The 22,977-nt window shown below is 35.2% G+C and overlaps 1 protein-coding gene across 3 annotated transcripts in view; it reads right to left on the bottom strand.

Moving 5' to 3' along the window:
- Positions 1 to 22,977, bottom strand: part of NUP98 (nucleoporin 98 and 96 precursor) — a 121,262-nt gene that overhangs the window by 59,787 nt on the left and 38,498 nt on the right. For all 3 annotated transcript variants that reach the window (XM_090264773.1, XM_090264761.1, XM_090264764.1), the window contains exons 11-14: positions 17,708 to 17,800; positions 11,891 to 12,031; positions 4,466 to 4,599; positions 1,394 to 1,581 (exon numbers count right to left, since the gene is read on the bottom strand). In XM_090264773.1, coding sequence (XP_090120899.1) covers positions 1,394 to 1,581; positions 4,466 to 4,599; positions 11,891 to 12,031; positions 17,708 to 17,800 — 556 coding nt within the window. The remainder of the gene's footprint in view (positions 1 to 1,393; positions 1,582 to 4,465; positions 4,600 to 11,890; positions 12,032 to 17,707; positions 17,801 to 22,977) is intronic.

The following is a 22,977-nucleotide window of genomic DNA, read 5'->3' as shown; positions in this document are numbered from 1 at the left end:
GTAGGAGAGGCAAGTGGTTGATGTTTCTCACACAGATGTTTCTCTCCTCCTCTTTCTCCCTTCTCTCTCCTCTCTCTAGAAATAAATAGGATCTTAAAAAAACCACACAAACACAACTGTAGTTACAGAATAGTCATAGGATGTAGAATATAGCACAGGGAATATAGTCAATTAAAAAAAAAAAAAGACTGCTGAGAGCAACACCACAGAAGTAGAGGCTAAGAAAGAAATCTGACATTAATAGCAAAATGTATACCTTCTCACTCAAATCCTTTCTATTTGTATATCATACTTGCAAACCCTAAAGAGACCTGATGAAACTGCCCTCAGAGACAGCTGGACTAGTGAATCCAAACCCTTCTCAACAACTGTGTGCCTAACAATTTGCTAAATGCTGGAGACATAAACATGAATTAATATAGTCTCTGCCTTCAGAATGATCTAGTGCTATTCTAAGAAATGTAAAATGGACTTCCCATCTTTTCTGAAGAAGCACTCCACCATATTTTCAAGGAAAGAAAGGAGTAGTAATTTTTTAACATCATTCATAGACAAAGAACTGCAAGTGAGGAATTCCCACTTTCTCCTCAAAGCCCACCCCCTAAAAAACACTCTTTTTTTCTGATTAGAAAAGTACTTGCTGCCTGTATGCATGCCTAACTATGTACCTAGAAAAATAAACAACCCAGAAATAACATGCTCTGAAGTTACATTTTCAGATGTTAACTATTCTTAAGAGTTTAGTATGGATTTTTCCTCAGGTCCCCCACCCCCGCAACCCCCAACCCATGCATATATCAACACTCTAGGGTATATTTGCTCTAATACATAATTTAAGTGTAATTTCTATTTACCAACAACTAGAATTTTCTATGTACTTCCTGTGTATTTGTTTTGTGTAATTATTTTATTATTGGTTCAACAGCTATATTTATGGGAATCAAAATTATATACAGAAATTCTTCTTAATCAGTTTGGCCAATCTGCGTTGTAAGAAAAGTGTCTTCTGCTTTAAATAAAATTATGTAAGCACTAACCTCTCAAAAACAAAACAAAAATACATGTATATGTAACACTTAAAAGTATATTAATTAAAATATTTTTATGTTATCTGTTATCCTTGAAAAAAGTGGTCAGGTCATTTTCATTCTGTGATATTCTACACTTTTTAAATAAAAAAACAACTGTATAACATTGTAATATACTAAAAATAATTACATATTATTTTATATTTAGTTCATATTAATACAGGATGGGGCAAAAGTAGGCTTACAGTTCTTTGTATGGAAAATAATACAATAATTAATAATACAAGAATAAGCTCTGTTTTGCATACTCAAAACTATAAACCTTGTGTTTTACACTTAATTTATTTTAACAAAAATAAACTCACTTGGGCATGAATGCTCCGTTGGCTAAGGATGGTTCATCATCATCCAGTCCATCAAAGAGATGTGACTTGGCTGTGCCTGTTGTCTGTAAAGCCTTTGGTCGAACTCTGGTAGCAGGGCGGGGTGTCAGTTTATAATGAGTGGGTGTAGTAAGAGCCTTCTGGGCTGCTGGATTTGTTGGTTTCAATCTCTGAAAGATAAAAATATTAAGGAAAGTTCCAGTTTAAACTCAAATGCATGAATTTGGCCTTAAAAATCAGAAGACCAGAGTGCAAATCTCACCTCTGCCATTCACCTGCTAGATACCTATTGAAGCCCTGGATTCCAGAAAATAAGGATATTAACACCTAACTTTGTATGGTGTGAATGCTAATGGAACTGTCTTGACGTATTTCTCTAATATTGACTTTCATCCATCTCACCAACCCCCATGTCAATTGTTTGTATGACTTGCTTTAATTGAGATACTGCATTTGAAGGACTCTAAGTCAAAATGTACTAACATTAATATAATATGTGCATTTCTCTTCATCTTACAAAAGAGAATAGCGTGCAGTAGGTTTTCTAAAACAAGGATGACAATATTTAGTCATTTTGAGAAAGCATAATATCAAAACTAAGAAAAATTATTTTTCAATTACATAAAAAATCTTATGCTTCAAGAAAAACTGAGACACAGCTATGAATTAATGTTCAACTGCTATGTAATCCAAATCACTCTTGAAAAACATATATACTAGCTTACATTTATCCATCATTTAGCAAACACTGATGATTATCATGAATTAAACACTAAATACACAACTAAGTTAAGTCTCCAGATCGATTTTGATGGCACCATTACCATATGTTTCTATAGTATCTTCAGGACACTAGACTTTTGTTTTTTTTAATAGCATACACCACTTGAAACAACAATGTCTAACACATAAAAACATGTCAATTTATTCTTCTTTTCAAAATGCACTGTTACACTTCAGTAACAATGAATCTTCCGAGATCTCTTTGTGATCTTTTACAATTTTGTGCTTATTCTTGGAAATGTCTTAACCTAGTCTACCAATTTCTACATACATACACAGAAAGAGTTAAATGTTACCTCTGCTGAAAAGTGTCACCACACTCATGAAAGAATCTATGCTCTTCCCTACATCTTAATTTTTTAAGACAAAATTCACATAAGTCACCATTCTAACATATACAACTCAGTGCTTTTTATTATATTTACAAGGTTGTGAACCATTACTGCTACCAAATGCCAGAACATTTCCTTCACTCCAAAAAGAAACCCCACACCTAATTCTTATCCTTATCTCTTAGCATAAATGAATTTACTTTTTGTCTCTATGGATTTGTCTATTCTAAACATTTAATAGAAATGGAATGATTAGGCCTTTTGTGTTGCGCTCTGTCTTTCACATAGCATAATGTTTTTAAAGTTCATTCATAGTACAGTACTATTAGTATTTTCTTATTAGTACCTTTTTATGGCTGAATGATATTCCATTGTATAGAAATACAACATTTTGTTTATCCATTCATCAGTTGATGGGTTCCTTACTCTATTATTACATGTACTATAAGAGCTACAGTAAATTTAAACACTTACAGGTCTGATCTTCCTCACTATACAAGTTCTGAGAGAGTAAGTTCTTGTTTATTTTCATTTTGTATCTTCAGTGCTGAACACAGGGACTAGCAAATATATGTACACCTAAAATTATGCTGCATAAATAACATAATTTTCAGCTAATTACAACTTACACAGCACCTTAGAAACCACTTTATATTCATATTTTGTTTCTCATTATATCTAGTTACAGGGTTAATTTAAGAACAAATGGAGGGTTACATGACTAAGTAATTTCTGCCTACTGAACAGCTTACTATAGATCAGGTTTGTATTATCTCATTAAACTCTCAACACTGAACAGTATTACTACTCCCATTTTATAGATGAGGAAACAAATTCAGAGAGGCAAAAAAACCATGCCCAGTGTATCAAAGACTACAAGTGGTAAAACAAGGATTAAAAGAGACCAAAGACTATGCTCCCCTATGTACATTGCAGGATTATTTGCAATACACAAGATTTGGAAGTAGCCCAAGTGCCCATCAGTAGATGAGTGGATAAATGCTGTAGTGCATTTATACAATGGAATACTACTCAGCCAAAAAAAAAAAAAAAAAAAAAAAAATCTTAGCTTTTGAGATGGCATGGATGAACCTGTATTGTGCTAAGTGAAAAAAGCCAGTCAGAGAAACACAAATACCATGATTTCACTTATATGTGGAGTTCAATGAACAAAATAAACCAACAAAATAGATACAGACTCACAGATACAGAAAACAGAATGATAGCTGTGAGAAGGGAGAGGGGCTGGGGGGCTGGGTGAAAAAGGTGAAGGATGAAACAAAAACAAACAAACAAAACACCTTAAAAAAATAAACACTCCTAAACACCCATAGACAATGGCACGGCAATTACCAGAGGGAAAGGGGAGTTGGGGGAAGTAGAAGAGTAAAGAGGGGATACAATATACAGATGCTGTATTATAGAATTGTACACCTGAAACCTAGATGATTTTATTAGCCACTGTTACCCCAATAAATTCAATTGAAACAAAACAAAAAACAGACCAAATACTATGTTTTTAATGACTCAATGAGCAAAAGATAATTTCTTCGCCTAGAGCATAAAAGACTAAGAAAAAGCTATGCAGAAATCAGGATAAAAGATTTTGATTTGCCACTTAAGAGCATTACAATTTTAGGAAAATTAGTCTCTTGGAGCTGAGCCTTAATTTGCTCAAGTATAAAACATCTGCCTTATTTTAGGGATGTTAAAAAGTCACAGCCCTCACCTCCAGTTCAGTGCTCATTTCACTGTTTGTCATGCTACCTTTCAACAGGAAAAATAATTTATTCCTTGGCCCAGTGAAAAGCATCAATAAATATGTCTTAAAATTAATTACACCTAACTTTGCTTAGGCTTTATACATAAGAAATTACATTCTGCATATTTAGTTTATCCTCTCTGAGAATAAATTCTACAGAAGCATCATTAAATTTACCTCTTCCTTCTTCTTAGGATCTGACATGGGATTCCGGAAGAGAGGAGAGTCTCCAAAAGGTGAGTATGTTAGACTGTTGATGTGCTGTTGGAGAACAGCCTGCTGTGCAGCGGAGGCATTTGGATCTGTCAAAGCTTTTCACAAAAAGAAAGAAAAAGCAAGATGTCAGTCCCAGGGTCCAGTGCATTTATAGTAAGAGGACTCATAACTCTTTTTGAAGATGTGACCTTCAAAATGTTCAGAAACACTCAATGGCATTTACTGGTTGGAAGCAGGGTTGCTCGAGCAAACTGTGAAGAAATCAACAATCAAATAAAGGAATGGATCAAAGATATAAAGAGGCATTGCATTAAGAAACAATATAAATACAATTTTACTTAGGTTTCATCATTACTATTAATCAATGATATGCAAATTAAAACAACCTGGAAGAAATATTTTTATACCTACCTCATTATCTATCAGTGGCACAGTTATATTAGTCTTTGACTTTTAAAAACATTAAAAAGTGGTTTAGTCTGTCTAAAAGAAACAATATGACACTATAAACAGAACAAGTATTATTTTTGTATTTTTCAATCTAATAATTTAAAGCCTGGAAATTTAACCCAAGGGTTGAATTAAACTAAAAACAAAATGAAAAAATGTTGTGTTCACCAAACATTGTATGTGATAGCCAAGAACCAGAAATGACCTATGTCCAACATTAACAGCTATAAAATTATGATACATCAACACGGTGGGTGGTTAAGTAGTTATTAAAAATAATTACGTGTTTCATTGTAGAAATAAGAAAGTATCTTTGATTTAGTTTAATAAGTAAACATCCCAGAATTAAAAATATTGTATATACTAAGAATACAGAGGAAGGAAGCAGCATACTAAAAATGAACACAGCTGTTAAGGCATCCTTACAGGTTTATTATTCGTACTTAATACTCATACTACATTGAAGTAAAAATTGAAAGGAAAAAAAGATCACCTAATTAGTCTATTTTTTTTTCCAAGTGTAAGAACAAATGTGTCATCAGTCACAGAGAATTTAGGAAACAGACAAGGAACAATGATCTACAACTGTACATAGTAAAAAGAAAAAAAAAAATTACCCCACATTATCTGCATTGTACCTAGATTGATGAAGAAACCTCTTTGCAAGATAAATATTTCCAAAAAGACTGATTAAAAAAAATGAATCCACACTTAAGTCATTTTAGATATTAATTTTTCTTCCTTTATAAGCTAAGGCTAAAGCTAAAATATAAGATAATACATGTTAAAGGAGTGCCATAAACAAAACATTTTGAAATTTTCAATACTCACAATAGGGAGAAAAACACAATAGCAGCAGCAATAACAAGAAACCCAGACTAAATGGCTAAAACTAAATTTGTGACAAATGGGTAATTCTACTTTAGTCAAATTAAACTTTCTTAAAATCAAATGTATTCATTAAACACTAAAACACTGTAGGTTGATATTTAAAGAGAGAATGAAAATTTGCTCAGGTTTTTGAAGCCCAAAGGAGATGTCAATTTAAAGAGCATATAGCACCCTGACTGGTGTGGCTGAGTCACACTACAAAGCGACAGGTCTCCAGTTCAATTCCCAGTTAGGGCACATGCCTGGGTTGCAGATCAAGTCCCTGGTCCGAGTGCGTACCAGAGGCAACTAATGGATGTTTATCTCTCATATTGACGTTTCCCTCCCCACTTTCTAAAAATAAAAAATTTTAAAAAGCATATAGTACATCATCTGTATTCAGAAAGTTCTTAAACCCATTTTAAGACTAGAGGTGAGAAAAATAACATAGAAAAGTATCTTTTGGTACACAGTGGCACAAATTATCAGCATAGTGTTATTCTGTGGACTATTCAAGAAGACTCAAGAAAATCTTAATATTTTTATAGAATAATACTCACTGGTCAGTGTGCTAGCTCAGTCAGTTACCCGTTAAAAAGCTGCCTTGCACCAGCTGATCCCACCATTGAACAAGTGTAAGTAACCCTACATGGATTTGCTCAAAAATATAAAAACTTCCTTTAAAAACCCAAACATAATTAGAAAAATGTGAGTATGTTTTTATTTTTGTATGTTTAAGTATGAAATTTCTCTATGTTAACTGTATTTAAAAATACAGGAAAAAACCAACACATTAGCAAAAATAAGAGCATAAGGAAGCATAAGTACTAGTTAAGCTACCACTGGTGTTATATTCAATTCTGATCATAATAATCTGAAAACATATCAAAAAACTCTATTATGATCAAATGATTAAAGAGATTAAAAAAAGTTTAAAAATTAAGTCTTCTGAGAAGAGAAGCAGCTGATGATACTTTATCTGGAAGAAAAAGACAGTGAGGTTTGGCAAACAAATTATAGCAGAATGGTATCGCTTAGCCTTAGGAGGTAAAAGTAGAACCTGGGTAGAAATACTATGAAGGCAGGTTTTGGTTTTTAAACAACCTAAAAAAAACAATGGACTAGACTGAGCTGTAGCAAAGGCCCCTTAACTGAGGTTTTTAAGTAAAGAACTCCCACAATAAGGATGAACTCACAAAAACTCTCAAGAACCTTCTAATTAAGATTCTGTGATGCAAAAATATACATTCTAAAAGTCAATACAACCCCGAGTGGTGTGGTTTAGTGGACTGGGTATCATGCCACAAAGTGAAAGGTTGCAGGTTTGATCCCGGTCAGGGCAAATGACTGGGCTGTGAGCCAGGTCCCCAGTTGGGGGTGTGCGAAGAGGCAACTGATTGAGGTTTCTTTTCCTCTCTTCCTCCCTCCCTTCCCTCTCTCTGAAAATAAAATTTAAAAAGAAAAGTCAATACAATTACTTATGCAACTGTAATATTAAATTTTTTGGTCAGAAACTTTTTAAATAGGCTTTGAAAAAAGATGGGATATGGAGAACAAACTGATGATTGCCAGAGGAGAGGGGATTTCGGGGACTGAATGAGAAAGGTAAAAGGACTGAGAAATGCATAATGGCAGTTACAAAATAGGGGGTGTAAAAGCACAGCATATGGAATATTGTCAAAAATATTGTAATAACTATGTATGGTGCCAGGTGGGTACTGAAAATATCAGGGGGAACACTTTGTAAAGTATATTGCTGTCTAACCGCTATGCTGTGCACCTGAAACTAATACAAAATAACATTGAATGTAAACTGTAGTTGAAAAAAATTAAAAGAAAAAAGATGAGATTATTAAAAACCATTCAGAAAGTGATCCAGGACTTCCGGCCAAGATGGAGGCTTAGACGGACACGCTAGGTCTCCCTCTACAACTAGAGGAATACAACCACTTCAAAACAAAGGATAACTAGAAATTCCAGAAAATAAAACTACACGGAAGCCCAACATTTGAAGTTATAAACCAGCGGTGCCATTTGGGCAGGTAAGAGTTAAAGAGGACAGAGCTGTTTGCGATCGCACCTGAGACCGCACCTGAGACCCGGTGGGGCGGCTAGAAATCCCGGCTGCAGGCGGGCCCCTGGCAGTGCGCGACTCCAGCGCTGGGGAGAGCAGCCACCGCATCGCCTTGAACAGTGAGGCCCAGGGGGGCGGGAGGACGGATCCCGGTCTCCTAGCTGAATAACTGTGTGAATCCATCTTGGACCCCCGCCCCCAAAGAAAGAAAGCGCCACAGGGCTGCGAAATAGGTCGCAGGCAGGCGCCGGTCGCTGATTTGTGACGCCAAACGGCGCCGGTCGCTGGGTCATTACGAGTACACAGGCACTGCCCCCGACAGCCGGCCCAAGAAAACAAAACGTATCTGTCAAAATGAGGCAGACAACTATAGAAATCCCGGTAGCACAGCTCACCAGACAACAGATAGAGAACCTGACAGATGAAAAGATAAGAAACCTGTCAGAGGCTCAGTTCTGGGCCATTGTTATCAGGTGGCTTACAGAATTCACAAAAGAGCAGGAAAAAGATAAGAAAGAAGTGAAAAACTTTCATAACGAAAGGAACAAAACCGCATACGAGACAGAAGGTGAGGAAAACAAATCCAGAGTTCATTTCAACAAACTGGAATATGGAGAAGGAACAAGCAGTCAACCAATGCAGCGAGAGGAAATGGGAAGCAACAATGAGAGGATCAGAAACCTCTGGGACCGCTATAAAAGGCCCAACATAAGAATCATTGGTTTGCCAGAGAGTGAGGAAGATGAACTAGAACTTGAAAAATTGAGTGAAAATATAATAAAGGAGAACTTCCCAGACTTGGGGAAGGGAATAGACTTGCAGGTCCAGGAAGCAAGGAGAGTTCCCAAGAGACTGGACCCAGGGAGAACCACTCCAAGACACATTATAATCAAAATGTCAAAAATTAAAGATAAAGAGAGAATCTTAAAAGCAGCAAGAGAGAAGAAAAGAATTATGTACAAAGGGGTCCCAATTAGACTATCAGCTGACTTCTCAAGGGAAACCCTACAGGCAAGAAGGGACTGGCAAGAAATATTCAAAGTAATGAAAATCCAAAACCTACAACCACGAATACTCTATCCAGCGAAATTGTCATTCAGAATAGAAGGACAGAGAAAGTGTTTCCAGGACAAAATAAAACTGAAAGAGTTCATTAGATCCAAACCACTGTTATATGAGATGTTAAAGGGACTGGTTTAAAAAACAGAAGCTAGGGAGATGAAACAAAGGCAAACTAAACAGGCAACGAGAGTGGAAAAGGAACTGTGGGTACGGGAAGCATATTGGGGGGAGGTCAACAGGGAAGGGGAGTGGGGAGAGGGAGGGAGATGATATAGGAATTGGGGATCAGGGTAGGAGGGAATGGAATAGACGGAGAGAGGTTGGGAGGAACTGTATGCACAACTAATGGACATAATCTAAAAGGGGGGGACAACTGGAGGGAGGGGGGCCACCGGGTGGAGGGGAGCAGAGGGAAGGGAAATTGGCACAAATGTAATATTTTAATCAATAAAACACATTAAATCTGAAAAAATAAAAAAGTGATCCAAATAAAAATGGCAGGTTACAATACTTGTGCTACCCCTTCTATTGAAAATAACCAAAAATAAGGAAAATAAAATGAAAATATTATTTTTAATGATATATCTGATTCTGATACTCAACAGAGATCAAGTAGAATTCTAATTCACCTCTGCTCTCTCCAAAGACCGAAATAAAATCTATGATTAAAAAAATTAAAATATATCGATATAACCCATAATTACAATGAATGGGAAAGTAGCAAATGAACAGGTGATTACAATAAAAAACAAAGCATTATCTGCGCTGGAGAATCCCAGAAACACTAGGGGTTCTAGAATATCAATTTTGATGACGTGAGACTGAAAACAGAAGAATACAAAGTGTGCATACAAAACGATGACACTGTCATCTTCCTAATCCCTGATGCTCAACAGATAGGCCAAAAATATCAAGTGTGTGCCTCTGATGAAACCAAGTTAACAATGAAAAGAGCAAGGGCAACTAGTTTGAGTGCTTGCATCATCCCAGAGTTGACATTTAGAGGACCCCTGGATAATAACTGGTTCCTGGACTAGTTACCTTAAAGTGGAACCAGCTGCTACACAAGCTCTACCCATACACACACAAATAGCCAGCGAGACTTTTATTATTTTATTCTAAAATATAAATGGGGAAAATCACCATATATTAAAGAGTAAGATCAAAATAAAACAAAAATAATCCTGAAGAATTTAAGGAACAGAAGAACCTGTGTGAACATTAGAATAAGCTTTAGAATTAAAAAAAATTTAATGCCAATTAACAAATTGAGTTTCAAGAAACACTGCATCTAAGAACTATATGCTTGAATAAAGAAACTTTCAGAGAAGAAAGAATTCTTATATATTAAAAATAAAAATACAAAAAGGTCATGATTTAGAAGACAACCAAAAATTCCCTAAAAAGTAGCAACACAGCTAAAACTAAAAAGACCAAGCACTGTTACAGAGGTCTAAGCAGATCCTGAAATTTCAGGACAAAGGGACAATCCCCTAAATGTTTGTGGGACTGGGGGGAACTAGTTTCAAGAATTAGAAAGACATTAGAATTCTCATCAGTAATGGTTAATGCAAGAAAGAATACAGTAAAAGTTCTGAGAGCAAATTATTTTCACACCAGAATTCTGAACATTAAAGTGTAAGAAACCAATGAAGATATAGTTAGACCTGTAAGTGGTCAAAGTTTACCTTTCATATACACTTGAAAATACATTCCAGAAAACTAGGGAGGGGGGAAGAGGAAAACCCCATATCCAGGACACAGCAGTTCCCACTGAGTAGACTTCAAAGAAATATCCTGGAGCAATGCTGAAGGCCTATGGAATAACCAGAGTTCATATTGCTGCAGAGGACATAGGGATCAAAGAATGAAGTACTCTAGGGTAAAAGAATTTTCTGATAAATCCTTAAGAATTTAGACTACTTTAGGAAGGCAATAAAGGCTGGCAATGAAAGGGAAAAACAATCAGAAATCCCAAGAAAAGGTATATGGTAAAGATGTACTTGGCTGGGCAGCAATATTTTCATACTTACAACAAATGTGTTCGTTTGCAACTTTTATGCTTTAACCAAAGAAAACAGTAATGATTTAAGACAAGATGTTATCAACTTCCTCAATATAAAAATATAAAGGTGGCAAAAGAAATGGAAGAAAAAGAGGGTAAGGAGGGAGGGGCACTAATATACTAATATTCTTATTTGACCAAGGAGAGTCAAAAATACTACACCCTATCTGACAGAAGAAAATAATGTATACAAAGACACAGCTTAAATCTGCAAAGGCTTCTCAAAATGTGACACATGGAATATAATAGTACTGGAGATGAATTTAAACCCCTATCTATTTACCCATCTAGCTTGCTCTATTTATGACAGGTGATATCAATTTTTCCTTTCTGGTAGAACATAATTTTCTTTAAAAAGATATTTAAGTTAAAAAGTAAGTTAATTTTGAAATAGAAATAATAATAAAAGTGGCAGACAGGTATTGCAAAAACCGGAAAAGGGTATTCAAATGAAGTATGGAAAAACAGTAAACATAGTTATATTGGGAGGAGTGGAAAAAGAACATAAAGGTGATAAATGAGCTAAATTTTCATCTATCATTAGCAATTTCAATTTACTTATATTCAATAAAGCAAAACACAGCAATATAAGCACATCATTCAGAGACATGAACTTAATTATATACCAGATGAATTAAAAGCTGTAAGAAAAGTGGTTTCCTTGGGTGAGTTGGTCTGAGAATTGGGAAGCAGGGAAGGCCAGGATCAATTACAAGTCCTTTTGCACTACATAATTACTCAATGACATGTATACATGTACTGCTTTGGTAGGAGTGGAACAGAGGTAAAGTGGGAAATCAAGTCAGCAACTTAAGTATTAGCAAGAAATAAACTGAAAAAGCCTTCTGAAGTGACTGACACTTACCTACTGGGGCCTGGGGGGCTCCAAAGCCCAAAGTGGCTGTCGTGGTATTAAATCCAGGGGCCCCAAAGGCTCCTGTACCAAGAGGCCCTCCGATCTTAGGTTGGTTGTTCCCAAACAAAGATGCCTGTCCAGCACCAAGAGCTACGGAGACAAGAGGAAAGAAAAATGCGCCACAGAAGATCCTTTCAATGTTGTACCAGAGGTCAGTTACTTAAAAACATAATACATTTGGAAACTCATAATAACCACTCATTTCAACAAGAGCTAATACAGTAAATGCTAACTATATGCCAGGCACTGTGCTGCATATATTATATATATAACAGGCAAAATATTTAGCCTCCATGTTGTTTCCTTAACTATAATAAGATAATAACACATGGTTTAGATATTTTTTCCAAGATTTAAAATGAATATGTACATACTAAACAAGTAAATGTCTGGTAGATATTAACACTCTTTAAATATTAACTAGTATCATCTCATTTAATCTTCACAAGCCTGGAAGTAGAAATTATTATCCCCATTTTACAGATGAGAAAACTGAAGGTTTAGTAATTAGCTCAATGTCACAAACGTAGTAAACAGTTAAAATGGGGTTCAAACCTCAGAACATCTGACAATAAAACCTCGACTCTTATCTGCTACTCCATAGTAAAATAGATTTTTGAAAGAATTAAAAAGTTAATTCTCATTAAATCTCAGTATTTGCAAATCAGGCTCTTGCTGGGTAGCTCAGCTGGTGGTACGAGTAGTCCCAATATGCCAAAGTTGTGGGTTTGATCCCTGACTAGGGCACATATAAGAAACAACCAATGAATGTATAAGTAAGTGGAAAAAGCAAGTTATGTTTCTCTCTCTCTCTCCTTCCCCTCTCTCTTTAAAATCAATTTAAAAATATTTGCAAATCAAAATACTCAATGTCATCTTTTTTACTAAAAGCTAAACTATAGAAAACCAAATCCAACAAATTTAGTAACAAAAATAGTAACACTTTCAAGTATCCCATCAAATGAAAACTATTTTAGACTTTTTGTTTTATAAAAAGCTAAGTGACTTGTGATAAGGTTACCAAAGAGAATCAAGTTTCAGCATGAATCAGATTGGATAGAATAAGAACTTATTTTAACCACAGGGAAACCCACTGCAGAAAGTTGTAATTTTTAAAAAAGGTTTTATTAATTTCTTTTCAGAAAGAGGGGAAGGAAGGGAGGAAAAAGGAGAGAAACATCGATGTGTGAGAGAAACATCAATCAATTGCCTCTCCCACACACCTCACCTGGGGACTTGTCTGCTACCCAGGCATGTGCCCTCTGGGAATCGAACCGGTGACCCTTTGGTTCGCAGGCTGGTGCTCAACCCACTGAGCCATACCCACCAGGGTGAAACTTATAACATTTTAATGTCAAATGATTCTTACTCTTATGGACCTTGTCAGCAATTATTTTTAAAGTATAAAACAAGGAGAATTCAGTTATTTAGAATATGTTACTGGCATAAATTATTTAAAACATTTACAGACACACACACACTCTCTCTCTCTCTCCTCAAAAAGTTAATGGTAATTTGGAAGATCTGAAGTTCCTTCTAATTAATGTTCCAATATATCTTGATAGAGATATGGTTACCAGGAAAATAAGTAAAATCATTTCAAAGATATAACACTTGGAGGTTAAAAATACCAAATGTGAACTGCTTTGAAATCATAACCAAAAAAAGAATAACAAGTTTATACTCAGAAAATTCACACATTATAAAATAGTGAGGGTGACTAATTAATGGAAAAAGCATTCCCTAATTTTACAATCTCATTAATAACAAAAAGACAACAATGTAGCAATGGGATTATTTCACCTTAAAAAGTTCCACTCTGGAACAGGGACTGAGTCCTTAACCATAAGAATTTCGTGAATATTTCAAGAAAAACTAAAATTATATTACTCCCTCAAAGGATATTTTTCTGGGTAGCAAACAAATCCTTACCTCCAAACAAAAACTTAGATGAAACCCAAATATATAAAATTGTTCCTGAATAAGTATTTCCCTCACCTTTGCAGCAGCCCTGGACAAAAAACAGTGAAACAGTCTAAAAATCACTGTATTTCAATAACCCACAAGAGGATAAAAAAGATATTGGGAGGTTCCGGTGACTTGGAAAGGGACTGTCATAAAATGACCTGTGTACTGTTATAATTTATCAAGGGAAAATATGTATTTTATCCAGATCCGTCTTATATTATCCACAAGTAGCTTTTTAGGCTTAATGAAAGGACTTACTGGAAACATTCTGATGTATGATAATGTCAATTTAAGAAATGTGCTGTATTTATGATTAGGTGTAGGCATCATAAAAATAAAACTTGTAGAAGACAATAACATAAACAAAATGAAATAAAGACTTGGCACCATGGTAACAGTAACCTTAGAAACTCCACAAAAAAAATGAAAATTATATTCCTTTTGAGGTCTTGTAATAAATTTTAGAATTTAGTTTTATCTATGGTATCTATTAGCATGGGGTAGATTTTTCTGTGTATGTCTCAGTGTAACGATCAACTTTACTAGCTGTACCCTTAAACTTATCACTTCATGAAAAATTTTACAAACTAAAACTTTTTAGTATTATTACTAAGTAACTACCAATAAAATGGCATACCACTGATGATGCTGATAGTTAATATCACTACGAAGAAGAAACTGATACACCCATGATTTAATGAGTGTTCCTTCGTCTGAGCACATGGGCGGTGGGGATCACATAACAAAGGATAATACAAAATATTTTACACTGATTGATGACTTAAATCTAAGTGTACAAAAAAACATATGTATTTGTCCATTTAATATTTCTATTTGTCAACTATTCAAGAGTAGTAAAGGCCTATGTTACAGGGAAATTTACTTCTGTTGAGGTATGAGTTTGAATCTCTGTCACTCAAAACAAAAAGCTGCACAGGAATACCTTTCAGCTCATATTCTCCCTGCCCCTCCAAAAACAAAACAAAAAAACCCACACAGCCCAAAGCTACAGTGCTATTCTACTTAAACCACGAAATGCAGAATTCATGAATGTGGGTGTTTATATAGAGCAGTCTCAAGACACATTCCTCTTAAAGTTAAAAATCTGCTTTAGCAGATGTACTCATCAAAGAATTCCAAGAGCACTGTGATTCTCACAATTCTCGTTTCCCTATATGATCCGCTGCTAAGGTTGGGGTTTAAAATTTTTTATTAATTCTATTTGGCTTTTAGTTTATGGAAACAAGGCATGAATGAGAAGTATATAACAGTAATAAAAATGTAATTCATTGTAAGGTAAAACTGTTAAAGAAAAGCAATATATATTAAACTAATAGAAAGGCTGAGATATATGTTACTATGGAATAAAAGAGAACAGCATCACAAAAAATGTGACAGAACATGTCATAATCTTGGATTACAACAGAAGTCATTGCTCATCATAACCTGCAAGAGCAAAAAGCCAAAGAGAATGAAAATTTTGACCACATAAAAATAAAACTTGTAGAAGACAATAACATAAACAAAATGAAATAAAGATCTGATGGAAATACCTGTAATGGACAGTAGAGTAGCCTCTTACCCAGGCCTTATAGACTTTTGGTTATTACAGTGTCTGGAATCAAAACTACCCTGGGAAAAAGCCCTTAATTTGCCCACACCAAACCTAATATTCCTCTAGGAAAAGAAGAGAACACTGATGTCAGATGACACATTCTGCTTAAGTTTAGGAATCGGCTTGTACAAAAAAACTAGAGCTTTTTAGTTCTACACGGGTAAGTTAAAAGGCTCAAATAAACTGTCATACAACCAAAAAGGGTTAATAGCCACAGTATACAAAGCACTCTCACAAATAAAATAAAAACAATGATCAAATATTACGGAATAAGAAATTCAAGAGTTCAAATGGCCAGTAAACATAAGGATATCCTCCACCACTAATGAGTGAGGTGCAAATTAAAAATACCAATTTTCATTATCATGCATGTAAAGATGAAAAGGTCCAACAGTATGGAAAAGGTATGGAAAATTAACACTTTTATACCAATGTGAGCAAAAATGCAAAGTGGCATTCTTTTTAGAAGGCATATTGTTAGCAAGATTGACCAAAATTCAAATTCCATGAATAAATTCTATATAATACTACCACACATAATATTATGTCACAAATATCTTCATTACTGAATTGCTAATAATATAAAATAACTCAAGTGTCCCTCAAAAGGGGAAACATTAAATAAATTATGGTGTGTATACTTATGTCTTACATGTACATATGCACATACATTTAATGAAATACTAAACAACTTATACTTAAAGAATGAGTTAGATCTATATGTAACTGACCAAGAGAAAAACCATATGCCCAAAATGTCATGGAAAATGGGGGGGGGGGGGGGGGAGAAACACAGAATACTATATACAGCAGTTGCTTTCAGTTTGAAACATTTTGACTACAGCATGCAATATAAAATACAATGAGACCCATAAACACTCATTCATGGGTGGGCAAAAATAGGTTTACAACTGTTTGCATGGAAAGTAATACATACATTAATAAATAACAATACAAGAATAAACTGTTTCACATACAACCATAAACCTACTTTTGCTCCACCCTGTGTATATAAGTGAAACAAAGTTAAATACTTAACTTTGTACATTAGTTTTTTAAAAATTCCAGTTCAGGTTTTAAAAATGCTAGTTGTAGCCATCTACATTAATATTACATCCAACTAATTAATGTATTTAATCATTTGGCTTAAAAAACACTCATGTAGAATATGGTTTCCATTTAAGAATATAACAAAAAAAACCCTATATATAAAACACATATATGCTTAAACGTGTATGTGTATGTATGTATGTATTTAAGCACATTTGAAAAAGGTATATAAAGGGTTCTGACAAGACCAAACTTTCAATAGCTATTAGTTCACAACTAAAAGATGTGCTCTTTTCATGGTACTTCTTGTTGATTCTTTTTTTACAAGCACAACTTTTATTAAAAGAAATAAATAAAAGTTCATAGAGTACAAAAAAGAGAGGTGAACAATCATGAGCACAGAAGCAAAGATAGTGGATAACTGGTAAATGGAAGCACAGACCATGGAAATAAATGGCCAAACCCATGGTCAGATGAATTGGGGAAGTACGCAATAACTATATGCTTAAACCACCTTGCTGGAGCACTTATTCATTTTATGACCATCACCATCCTCCAACTGTTTAAAACAGTGGGGCAGGTAGGTAGCACAGTCAATGCCTTCCTTCAGGGACACTGAAAAATTATCAATAGCAGGAATAGAGACAAAGGTGTGACATTTCAGCTCTGTATCTAGGTGAAAAGAATTGAAAAGTATGCACAGAATTTGCAAAAACTCCAAGTATTTATTTGTTAATTACTTCAGCATGTGCTCTTACTATTAGGGTAATAAAGCTTACTCAATAAACTGTTCAATGTCTCAAATTCTGGTCACAAAGGTAACACAGGGGAACTTAAAAGTTAAAAGTGTCACCATATTAACAAGTCTCACATCAAATACTGAAAATCCCACATAAAGCAGGAATATCAGAGGACAAACATTTGTAGAAAGGAACCTACAGCCTCTAGAAGAAACGTGCCAATGTTTTAAAACCTAGTAAAGCATAACTGCTGGAAATGTTTTATAAATTCATTTGTGAAAGTGAAAATCTAGACCTCTTATTTCCAGGCATATGATCAAACACAAGTCTTAAATTCCAGCAATTAGAAAGCCAAGATCACCATTTCCTAAATCTCATGGTACAGTTCCTTACCTGTTCCAAATCCTGCACCAAGCCCAGTTCCCAGAGTCCCAGGTCCTGGTTTACTTCCAAAAATACTATTCCCACTGGTATTTGTGCCAAAACCTAGAAAGACAAAAGAATGAGTGGACTGTACTTTAAACACAACTCTCACTTTCTTGTACAAGGGAATTTAAAACAAAGCAGTCTGACCCTAAGTTTTAGATCCTTTCAGTAATATATTCTAAATGATATCCTAATTTAATTTTTTAAATTTAAATTTGATGCCTGTAAACAGATCCTACAAGTCATCCTATTAATTACATTTCAGACCTGAAATACCAATTCAGTTTAGGATAATATCCAACATCAAAAAAGCAAAGCAAGCCCTGGCTGGTGTGGCTCAGTGGATTGAGCACTGGCCTGCAAACGGAAGGGTTGCCAGTTTGATTCCCCATCAGGGCACATGCCTGGGTTGTAGGTGTGTGGAAGGCAACCGACTGATGTGTCTCTCACATGTCGATGTTTCTCTCTCCTTCTCCCTTCTCCCCTCTCTCAAGATAAATAAATTCTTTAAAAAAAAAAAAAAAATGAAAAGCAAAGTGATTGTGCTTGAGCTTGGTAAACATTCCCTTTGTTAAGATTTAAAGCCTCCAACCTACGTTTCACGTTTAATTATTAAGAGAAAAACTCATTCCTTGTAACTTTCACTAAAAAATAAGACTGTCAACAAATATACTTCACTGAACCTAAAGGTTTGCTAAGATAAAATTATCTATTAAAATCTTTAAAAGCAGTTTTTGTTTTGAAAAATGAACCTTGTATAGATAATAATGTGTGGCTGATCACACATGAGAAGGTTTAATGGCATCATGGTCAGTTCATAGGAGCACTCAATGACTCAGCTAGCCGGTATTAAAAAGAAAATAATCATTAACTTTTCTTGAATTAAACTATTTCACAGAGATGATGGAGAGTTGAACAAACCATCCTCCTTCACTATGACCCATCATTTAGAAAAATCCTGATGCTCCTCTAAAGTCCACAGATCTCCACACACAGACACCCTACATCGCATTACTGCTATTATTTCTCTTTTTTTCAGATATGTCCACAATGTTTTTGCACTTTTTGGAGCTACATACTAACAAAAAAGTTAATGAACATATTATTAATCTCTTTTGATAATAGGAAAAATTAATCACTGGCCAGCAAACCTTGTTTGTAAAATACCTGAAAGTCTTTAAAAGACATCATGGAGAAGTACACATGAATGATTTAAAGAATCAAGAGAGCATCTTGGAATGTACGAGAATATCACCTACTAAGAAAGTTATACTGTGTTAGGTCAATATTTGGGTTATTAGCTCACTGAAAAGGATTAAGAAAAAAAGTTGAAGATTTTAAAACAGTTTGAAAAAATATTTTAATGTCATTTAAAATCCAATCCAGTAATCTGACTTAATCTCAATACATTTAATTCATAATTTATTAAATATTTTCAGCTTTGCCACAAAAACAAACCACTGCCTGCCTACTCAAGCACAATCAATTCTCTAAAAAAATAAAGTACTTGGAAATAGTTTTTCTTTTTGAGTTCAAGTTAACCAGAAGGGACCATCTATTCCCATAAACAGCAGAAAACAAAATATTTATGAACTACCTCAGACCAACAAGAGGGAAGTAAGTCTCAACTTACACTGCTTATACCACACATTTCCTCAGATTCTTACTGATAAATGTTTATCAACTCTGTTATTTCAAAACAATTTTTAAAATTAAAATTAAGGACAATTAATTAGTTAATGGTCAGTTTATGACTAAGGAGTCAAGAATATACAATGGGGAAAGGACAGTCTCTATAATGAATGGTACTGGGAAAACTGGACAGCCACATGCAAAAGAATCAAACTGGACCACTATCTTACATCATACACAAAATGGATTCAAGACTTAAATGTAAAGCCTGAAACTAGGTAATTCCTCTAAGAAAACATAAATGGTAATCTCCCTGACATTTGCCTTGTCGATGATTTTTGGATCTGACACCAAAAACAAAGGCAACAAAAGCAAAAATAATCAAATGGGACTACACCAAACTAAAAAGCAAAGAAAACCATCAATAAAATGAAAAGGCTTGCAAATCATAACATCTGAGAAAAGGTACTATCCAATACATATAAAGAATTCAACTCAATAGCAAAAAAGCAATCTGATTAGAAAATGGGCAGAGCCTTGGCTAATGCGGCTCAGTGGGTTGAGCATTGTCCTGCAAAGCAAAAGGTTGCTGGTTCAATTCCCCACTGGGGCACATGCTTGGGTTGCAGGCCAGGTCCCTGGTTGGAGGCAAGTGGGAGGCAACCAATCAATATTTCTTTCCCACATCGATGCTCTCCTCCTCTTCTGTTTTACCCTTCCTTCCCCTCTAAAAATAAAATCTTAAAAAAAAGAAAAAAGAAAAAATGGGCAGAGAATCTGAATAGACATTATTCCAAAGACATACAGATGCTAACAGGGATACAGAAAGTTACTAAACATTATTACTCATCAGGGAAATGTGAATCAAAACTACATGAATTATCACCTCACACCCGTTAGAATGGTTATCATCAAAAACACAAGAAATAGCCTTGACCAGTGTGGCTCAGTTTGTTGGGCATCGTCCTGCAAAGCGAAGGGTCATGGGTTCAATGCCAGGTCAGGGCACATGCCAGGGTTGTGGGTTTGGTCCCCAGCTGGGGCACATATGAGAGACAATCAATTGATGTTTCTCTCTCACATCAATGCTTCTCTCCTTCTCTTTGCCCTCTCTAAAAATAAACAAACAAAACCTTAAAAAAAATAAAAAGGCAAGAAACAGGTTGGCAAGGACGTGGAAGAAAAGGAACCCTGTGTGCTACTGGTGAAAATATATGGTGTAGCCACTATGAAAATCAGTATCAAAGTTCCTCAAAACATTAAAAATAGAACTGTCATACAACTCAGCAATTACACTTCTGATTATTTATCAAAAAAAAAGGGGGGCAGTACTAAAAAAGAAAAAGCTCAAAAAATATACGCATCCTCACTGTCATTATTTACTAATAGCGAAGATATGGAAACAACTTAATTATCCATTGATGGATTAATGGATAAAGAAAATGTGCTGTGGCCCTGACCTGCGTGACTCCATGAGTTGGGCATCATCCTGCAAAATGAAGGGTCTCTGGGTTCAATTCTTGGTCAGGCACATGTATGGGTTGTGGGCCAGGTCCCCAGTTGGGGGCGTGCCAGCGGCAGCTGAATGGTGTTTCTCTTGCACATCAATGTTTCTCCCTCCCTTCCCCTCACTCCGAAAATAAAATCTTTTTTTTTTTTTTAAAAAAGTGGTGTAGCCCTGGCTGCTGTGGCTCAGTGGATTGAGTGTTGGCCTGCAAGCCAAATGTCGCTGGTTTGATTCCCAATCAGGGCACATTACTAGGTTGCATGTCAGGTCCCCACTAGGGCGTGAGTGAGAGGCAACCACACACTGATGTTTCTCTCCCTCTTTTTCTCGTTTCCCCTCTCTCTAAAAATAAAATTTAATTAATTAAAAAAAAAAGTGGTATATGTATATATAATGAAATATTATTCAGACATAAAAATACAATAAAATCTAACCATCAGCAACATAAAATTTGGGGGCATTATGCTAAGTGAAATAAGTCAAACAGAAAAATAATAATACCATAGGATCTCACGTATATGTGGAATCTAAAAACAAAAACAAAAACAAGCTTTGGCCAGGTAACTCAGTTGGTTAGAGAGTCATCCCAATACTCCAAGGTTGCAGGTTCAATCCCTGGTCAGGGTACATACTAGAATCAACAAATGGCCCTGACGGGGTGGCTCAGTTGGTTTGCATACAAGGGCAGCATGGAAGAGCCACTGGTTTATTGCTAAGCACCATCTTATCAATACCCAAAGGATTTTCATCCTCTTTAAATCTATTCCTTTCATTCAGAAATTCAGACACTATCACATAGTCACTAATCTTAAACTTGTCCCTGGTGGGAATAATTATTTACCAAGAAAATGAGCTGATGACTCTAATGCAGGGGTGCCCAACCTCCAGGCGTAGGGCCAGTACCATACTGGGCCTGTTAAGAACCAGGCTGCACAGCAGGTGAGCTTGAATGTAATGTGTTCGAATCAACCTGAAACAACCCCCCTCATCCCAGTCTGTGGAAAAATTGTCTTCCATGAAACTGGTCTCTGGTGCCAAAAAGGTTGGGGACCACTGCTCTGAAGAATTACTGAAGGATCTGGCAATACCAATTAATTGTAGCAGGTATACCACCCTTTAACACTGTGAATGAATCACTACCAGAATGAAACACAATCCCATACTGGATAGCATGTAACCAACATTGACATAATGACAGCCACGAATTTGGTATAACCTTATTCCATTTCCAGATGTTATATGACTTATTTCTAAATCAGAAGATTATCTCTGCCCACAAAATCAAAGTTGACAACTTCCCAAGAAAATAGGAACATCAAAGAAAGCTTTACTTGGATCTGCGTCCCTGAAGGGCAATAATGAAATAAGTTCATCCAAGAATATAAAACTTGCCACCCTGTAACCTCCATCTAACTAATAATTACAGGGAATCCTTCCTCTTAGAGCCCTAGTCATTCATTCTTTAATTCATTTAACAAACTCTTAGTGAGCACCTACTTAATTGCCAGACATTATGTCAATACTAGCGATCAAAAAAAATTAAGGACATTTCAAATTCAACATGTGAGCTAGTGAGGCATATCAGATAATGATGAGACCTTTCATTTTCAAATCACTGAATGTGAGTATAAATATATTCATACAACAAAAAAAATCGAAAGAAATCAGAAATCTGCAATTGTGGAATAATGTCAAATACATTTCAGGAGCCCAGCATATTTCATCAAGTAAAGCCTACACAAGCACTAAGTCAGATAGAAGTAACATTTAATTCTGAACATGAAATGTGCTTAAAAAAAAAAAAAGCATTCTCAAAGGAAGCAAAAACTTGTTCTTGAGTGGGTCTAAAAAGATCATACAATGGTTTATGGCTCTCCATAGGGTACATAAACAGATACATAATATATATATACTATTAAAACCTCATGGAGTGAGAAGGTAGTACAAAAAATAGTCTAGAATGGTTCCCTGGGTAAGATGAGTGACAGTGATTTTTTTTTTTGATGGTTGGAAGAGCCTTGATTTAATGCTTGAGTATTGAGTTGGCCAAAAATCCATTTCATTTCTGTAAAATAAAATACATTTTTCATTCACCAAT

This window comes from Furipterus horrens, unplaced genomic scaffold (assembly GCF_987537825.1).
Source record: "Furipterus horrens unplaced genomic scaffold, mFurHor1.1.pri manual_scaffold_2, whole genome shotgun sequence".
Classification (NCBI taxonomy): domain Eukaryota; kingdom Metazoa; phylum Chordata; class Mammalia; order Chiroptera; family Furipteridae; genus Furipterus; species Furipterus horrens.
This window is presented reverse-complemented; position numbering and strand designations above follow the sequence as displayed.